Here is a 7255-nt window from a genome sequence, read left to right as displayed (position 1 = left end):
CGGGCTCGGCCGCCGCCGCCATCTCCGGCCCCGCGGCCCGAGCCCGGCGTTGGGCAGGCAGCCGGGTCCGCGCCGAGGACAGCAGCCGGGATCCGCGGGCGCCGAGCTTCCGACTATGCGGCTCAGTGCGCACGCGCGGAAGGCGGGGTCAGGGCAGGGGCGGGCTCAGATCGTGGGCGGGGCCGTCGGAGGGTGGGGACTACCGGGAGATGGGCGGGGCCTGCTCTGGGCGGAGCTTGCGGGGGGAAGAGGGGGTTCTGCAAGGTTAAAGCCGCCGGGGACTAACTGCTGGGAGATGGGTTCTGAGTGCGTAAGGGGCGGGGCACGAGGGGCGGAGACTCGAGGAGAGGGGGCGGGGCCTACAGAGCTCGGGCGTGATGCTCCCTCCCGGCCAGGAGGGAGCGGGTCGTCGTGCCCCCTCCTGCGGGCCCAACAAGGACTAGATTTCTGCGCGGCCGCGAGACACCGGGCACGGTGATTTTGCTCTTGCTATGCCGAGGCCCGCGGCTCCGCAGACCCACGCCGCCCACCCACGCAGGACGGGATTCTGCAAGAAGTGGCACTGACTGGGAGTCCCAGCAAGGATGAGGGCCCAGGACAGAAGAGCGGTGACTGTTTCCATGCTCTCCACATCGCAGGCTGGAGGCCAGTGGAACTGTGCTGTCCCCACATGGGAACACTAGCTGGTAAGAAAGGCCCGCCCTCACCACAGCCGCAACTAGAGTTGGGCAGTGGTGAGGCAGCCCCACTGCTTACACTTTAACCCTCGTCTAGGGGTTCGTGTCTACCCAGTCTCCCTGTCTCTGTTGCCAGCACCACTCTGGGGTCCATGCTATGGGATTCCTAGTCCACGGCCAGGGATCAGAGCTGGGGTAGCCTGGTGAAGACCCTGTTGGTCCCTTACCTTTGAGGTGCTCACACTTGGCAGCACAGCACAGCGAGAAGTCCCAAGAGACCAGAAAGACCAGGAAAAGCAGAGTGATGTCCCTGTGGCAGTGCTGCTACAGTTGGACCCCAACAGGGGACAGGCCACCTGTTCTTGGGGGACTGTGCTCAGAAGCCAGGCTGCTGGCCATGCGTAGGAAAAGATGGGAGGGGCTCTTGGGTGCCCTCTGCACTGGCCCTGTAGTGTGTCCTAGGGCTGCAGCTGGACTGGTTGATGTCAACTGTTGGATAAATGAGCCCAGAAACACCCTGGCTGTGGACATGGAGCCAGTATCAAGTGGCTGGGGAGCTGAGATGGAGCCTGCCCGGGAGAGTCCTGGCACAGTTTCAGGAAAGTCAGGCACCTCCTCCAAGCTGTCGCTCAGCCCAGCTCCCAGTGGCAGTCAGTAAGGTGCTTGCCCTTCCCTTGCTCTGCCTCTGGCTGGGGGCCCTCTCTGTCCTTGTCTCCTCAGTGTCCCTGTACCTTCACCATCTGAGTGACAGCCTTCGCCTGGAAGGGCAGTGACCTGGGCAAAGTGCCCACAGCCACAATGCACTGATTTCAAGAAAAATCAGCACCCAAGGACAAGTCAGGAGCCAGCAGACTGCATGGGGGACATAGTATCATAGAAAACCCACAGCCAGAACTTTCCATTTCCTGATACAGCATGTTAATTAAAGTGGCCTACAAATAAAGGATCCTTCCATCAAGCTCTCCCCCGAATTCCCCAGATGTCTTCCAGAGTAGGCAACAGTTCAGCAGGCCTGTAGACACCTGCCCAACACAGCTCCCACAAGCAAGGATTATCACCTCTTCTGGGGCTCCTGGAGGCTGGTGACCAGCAGGACTCTGAACCCTTTTCTCCCTAGTTCCCTCCCAGAGTTGAGACCCAGCCTGGGCAGTCTACACAGCAGGTTTCATTTCTGATAGTGCCAGGGATAGTCAGGTTCTGATGAGGGGCTACCTCTCTTTATGCTCTTTGAGGGAATATCATGTCCCCCAATTTCATCAGAGGTCCCTCCCTATACTTCAAAATGTGATTTTAATTGGAATCTAGAGCTTACAGAGATAATCTAAAATGAGGTCCTGACAGGCATGGTGGTGCACACATGTAATCCTAGCACGCAAGAGGCTGAAGGAGGAGGATTATCATGAGTTCAAGGCCAGCTTGGGCTACATAGCAAGTCCTTGTCTCCTCCCCTCCCCCCCAAAAAAATCAAGAAATAAATGAACAAAAAATTAAAATGAAGCTTATACAGTGACTCTTGTCCAACAGGATGGCTGTAGTCATAAAAAGGGACATGCGCAGGGACAGTACGGTGTGAAGGTGGAGGTGGAGTGAGGCTTGCCAGGCCTCACTCGACCTCCACAAGGACAGCCAGCACCACCAGGTGCTAGAGAAGGCCCAGCACAGAGCCTTCCTCTCAGCCCAGGAGGGATCCAGCAGATGACGCTTTGATCTTGGCTCCCAGCCTCCAGGACAGAGATGATGTATTTCTGTTGTTTGAAGTAGCCAACCTGCCACAGGAAACCAGCACGGGTGGAGCACAGCACGGGGATAGCTCCTTCCAGCGTTTCATCGGAGCTCTCCAGTGCCAGGGCCACTGCAAGTTAAACTGCACAGGCATGACTGCTATGTGTGGACACCAGTGCCTTGCCTAAGGTGTCCTGGGGGTGTCACTAGCCTCAGCTGTTGTGATCAGTGTTGAGCTATTACATACCTTGATTGTCAAGCTTCTGGTTCTTACCAAGCTGTACATGTTCTTTAGCTGTGCTGTAGGTGGCTCTCTGGGCAGCTGCACTGATTCTCAACACTTGTTACTGCGGCAGTTCTGGCCTGCACAGAACTCACTGACTGCTGACGCTGAACTCTGGGACTTGGAGCTGCTGCTCAGGGAAGGCAGCTGGATCCCACCAGCCTGGTTTCAGTTTTGACCTCTGATTGACTTTAAAACTGTGCCTCCTGTTTCCGTGGAAGGACACCTCAATGGATGTATGTGCGCTGTGGGTTCGTTCCTTCTGCTCAAGCTGGGAGGACGTGCTCCTGGCACTTGCCTCTTTTCCATAAGGCACACTGCAGCAGCCTGGTGGTAGGGACAGGAGACAACACCTGCACCACTTCTGTCACCAACAGGGGCTCGGAAGTGTAGCCAGAGTAGCACTAGAAAACCTGGAGCCAGATGTGGTGGCACACCCCAGAACTGTGGGAGATTGAGTGAGGAGGACCACAAATTAGAGAGCAGCCTAAACAATTTGAAGATTTAGTGGAATCCCTGTCTCAAAAAATAAGTTCTGGGGATGTCACTCAGTTTGAAGGCTGTGTGTTTGATCCTTAGTACCAAAAACATAAATAAAAAAGAAAGAAACTTTAACAAGGACACTGGTTCACAGCATGAGCAGAAATAATAAGCTGCACATGGTTTGTTCCACCCCAGCTCTGAGCACATCCTGCTCTGAGCACATCCTGAGGGCCTATGGAAGCACCTTGTGAATCCCCTGTGGGCCACATACAGGTGTGTGCAGAGCTAGGCCAGTTCCAAAGGAGGTCCAGTCTGCCCGCAGCAGGGCCATCATCCATCCAGCACAGTCCTCCTCCACACCCTCTAGTGGTGACACACCTTTCCCTCGTGCACAGGGCAGCCGAGCCTGAGTCCTAGGACAGCGCAGCTCCTCTCACTCCTGCAGCTCAGAGCCACCCAGAAGTTCTGGGCTGTGGTACAGGGAGCTTCAGTCCCACTTCCACCAACAGCAGGGACACAGGCAGGTGATCAGGTCAGCACATGCAGAGTCCAACCCAGCCTGGAAGGCCTCCTCGAGAAAAAAAGCAGAGTAACTGGGATACTTAGATCATTAGGACATATTCAGGATAAAAGAAAAGAATCATAGCAAATTATACATTCTTTAAAATATAAACAAGCATCAACCAGATATTACTATGGCTTTTATTCATGACTGCATGCTACACATGAGAGTTTTTCATCTACTTTTTTTAATCTCATAGCAATGCTGAAACACCATTTTCCAAAAGAGAAGATCATGATGTTCCCTTCCCCAGCCTATTTAGGAAGGTCCTCCTCCAACAGCTGCACCTGCTGACTCACCCGGCAACAGGCAGCTCCAGACACCCAGGCTTCCTGGTCACTCTTCCACACACCCCTGTGCACCACTGTAACATGGCTGCTCCCCAAGATCCCAGTCCTGTTCCCGCAGGGCCTGTGATTCGCTCCTCCTTGTTCCCGTAAGCAGTTTCCTACTCCAGGATGTCTGGCTTTTGCCCAACTGGAACAGGAAGTAGCTGGGAAGGACCCAACTAGACTCCACCAAGCCCCAGAGGACACAGCCAGCCTCTGCCATCTCTCCCCCTGCACCAGGCACTGGAGAGGAAGCTGCAGCCTGGGGCCAGTGTGACCACCACCCACCGTCCACACGGGGCCAGTGTGACCACCACCCACCGTCCACACGGGGCCAGTGTGACCACCACCCACCGTCCACACGGGGCCAGTGTGACCACCACCCACCGTCCACATGGCCACGGTGCCCTGGCAAGTTTTGCAGAACTATGTATCCATGTGACCAAAGTCTCCCTGCTGTGTCCCCACCCTTTGTCCCTCTATCTTCACCTTTGTTTTTTTTTTTTTTTAATTTTTTATTTGTGTGTGTGTGTGTGTGTGTGTGTGTGTGTGTGGCCAGCTCAGCCCACCAGGGGGCAGGGCTGGCTGGCATGTGGTGCTGGGGATTGAACCGCGGTCCCTGTGCTTTGCTAAGCTTGTTTGTTCTAAGTAGGTGCTTTAGACCACTGAGCCATCTCACCAGCCCCTATCTTCACCTTTGAAGACTTGAGAACACATTCAAGGTGCCCTGGGACCTGCTCCCTCAGGTCATGCTCTGTCCCCAGCCTCTTCCATCCCCACCTGTAGCCAGCACTTTGTTCTGAAGTGTGTCCCGGGGGTGTAGCCAGGTGTACTCAGGGGCAGAGTGCTGCCACAAGGGGAGGTGTACTTTGGTGTCCTAAGTTGGGAAGGGCAGGAGAGGTGGGAGTGGGGCAGGCCAAGCTCCTGCTGGGGAGTCTGGGCTGATGGCATGGGGTGCAGGCTGGAGGGCAGACTCCTGTGCCCCATGGTCCAGGACTTTGGTAAAGGAATTTGGTAAAGGAGATGCCTGAGGCTCTCTTTGTTGGCTTGTGATCTGACCAGGATAAGGCTCCAAAGGCCAGAGCAGAAAGAGCAGAAAGTAACAACACACAGTGAATAAAGTCAGAACAGGATGGGGACTGTTTGCCTGCCTAGAGGTAGAAGCTAAACATTACTTAACAAGGAAACAGGATTTTAGGGGGGTGGCCATGCAGAACAGGGGCTCCTGGAGGCAGCTGGCAGGCTCAGCATTCCCCTTTCCTCTGATAGCCAAAGCCCCATTTGGCCAGGTATGGTGGTGCTCACTTCTAATCCCAGCTACTCTGGAGACTGAGGCAGAAGGGTCATGAGCTTGAGGCCAGCCTAGGGAACTCAGCGAGAGCATCTCAAAGACAGAGAGGCTGGGTTGTCACTCAGTGGCAGGGCACTTACTTGTCTCACCTGTACCAGCTCTGGGTTAAATATCCTGAACACAAAAGCGGTTTCGCCTGTTCTTTTACCTGGAAAGTGAAAGGGCGCCTCATAGTCTCCTGGTGGATGATGAGGCTGGATGGTAGTCCCATCTCCTTGGCCCAAAGCCCAGCGGGACAGGGTCACTGTGCCCACAGCAGCCGCAGGTGAGTACTCTTCTCCTGGGCACCAGCACACCCTGCCATGGCCAGGGGGCTGAGGGTTGGCACTCCTTTGGGGACTGCCCAGGGACCCTGTCTGACACACGTGGTCTGTGCAGGCAGAGAGGTTGTGACTTGACATCCAAGACCTTAAAGCCAGGATCTCTCTCTCTCTCTCTCTCTCTCTCTCTCTCTCTCTCTCTCACACACACACACACACACACACACACACACCTGCTTGCCACATTCACTCCAAGTCCCCTTGTTTGACACTTTTGGGCTCTGGTGGCAGCACAACCCTCATTTACCAAATCTGAATCAACAGGTGTCCTTCTCAGTGTCCAGGCACCCCACTATGGTGGCTTCAGCAGCCCCCTCCTGGTATCTGAGCCCCAGGCAGACACCAGATGCAGGAAAACTGCTCCGGGGCCTCATCATGGCCTTCAGCAGCACCCAGGTCTGACACCCGAGCCTGACTGGAGCCAGAGATCCTCACTGACACCGGCCTAACCCTCCCCACCTACACACAGGCCTTCACGCAGCACAGGAAGTAAAGGCCTGGCCTCTGGATGTCTCACCTGTCCTGTCCCTCAGTCAGAGGCCAAGGCGCCAGAGGAGTCAGCCCTGCCCCTGGTGCTCGCTCGGAGCCCCTTGGGGCCCAAGAGGTGAATAGCAACAGGGCTTCCTAGCTGCAGGAAGGGCCTGCCTTCCACCCCTTGCTAGACCATTCCATACAGCACTCAGCCCAGCTCCAGGCAACTGTCCAACAGAGGGTACAGCAGACCCTGTCCCTTCACACCAGAGACCCAAATACAAACCCAAAGCCCTCATCCCTGCATCTTATGGGGCCACTGTCCTTGCTTGGACACTCCACCTTTCCACCATTCAGGATAGTCACAGTCTGCCTGATCTCAGGTGAGACTCAAGAGCAGATTTCTGTCACCTCAGCCTCCTTGTGGTAGCACACTGCTCGCCATCTCCTCAGGAGCACACAGTGGTGACATTTCTGTCGGTGGATAATCCAGGATGATCTCATCTCAGATCCTTAATGTCATTCTGCCTGCACAATCTGTGAGCCTCAGAGGATACTAGGTGTCATCTTTGTGGCCCAGGTCTCAGGACACAGGACCTTGCCACTCACAATATCCACCTGGGGCCGTCACAGTCTTGTCCCCTTGCTGTGTTCTAAACCCTGTGAGTACTCCCAGTTCTGTTCAGTCAAGTGACAGATGCTGCCCTGCGTGTACTACCTGCATTCCCGAACTCCCACAGGGCCATTTCCCTCTTGCTCCAAGGACACTTGGATTTCCTTAATGGGAAGTCGATGGAGATAAACATCCTCAGTTTGTCTCTCTACAATGTCTCTATTCAACCATAATTTTAGGGGTGAAATACATATATTATACACTTTTATTTTTAAAATGGGCTCAATGGGCTGGTGAGATGGCTCAGTGGTCTAAAGCACCTACTTAGAACAAGCTATGCAAAGCACAGGGACTGCGGTTCAATCCCCCAGCACCACATGCCAGCCAGCCCCGCCCCCTGGTGGGCTGAGCTGGCCACACACACACACACAAAATAAATAAATA

At 55.0% G+C, this 7255-nt stretch overlaps 1 protein-coding gene and 1 long non-coding RNA gene across 2 annotated transcripts in view; both read right to left on the bottom strand.

Moving 5' to 3' along the window:
• Dgkq (diacylglycerol kinase theta) overlaps positions 1-622 on the bottom strand; it is a 13136-nt gene extending 12514 nt beyond the window's left edge. The window contains exon 1 of the mRNA XM_023724121.1: positions 535-622. Coding sequence (XP_023579889.1) covers positions 535-622 — 88 coding nt within the window. The remainder of the gene's footprint in view (positions 1-534) is intronic.
• A 2808-nt stretch (positions 623-3430) lies between these two features.
• LOC111812414 lies at positions 3431-7010 on the bottom strand. Its single transcript, XR_002817920.1, has 4 exons — positions 6610-7010; positions 5556-5777; positions 4027-4204; positions 3431-3733 (listed from the first exon to the last, which is right to left on the bottom strand). It is a non-coding gene; the product is annotated as an uncharacterized LOC111812414 (long non-coding RNA).
• Between the last annotated feature and the right edge of the window lie 245 nt (positions 7011-7255).

The sequence above is a fragment of the Octodon degus genome, unplaced genomic scaffold (genome assembly GCF_000260255.1).
Source record: "Octodon degus isolate 3935 unplaced genomic scaffold, OctDeg1.0 scaffold00006, whole genome shotgun sequence".
Lineage (NCBI taxonomy): Eukaryota > Metazoa > Chordata > Mammalia > Rodentia > Octodontidae > Octodon > Octodon degus.
The sequence above is the reverse complement of the archived record's forward strand: the minus strand, read 5'-3'. Positions and strand labels throughout refer to the sequence as shown.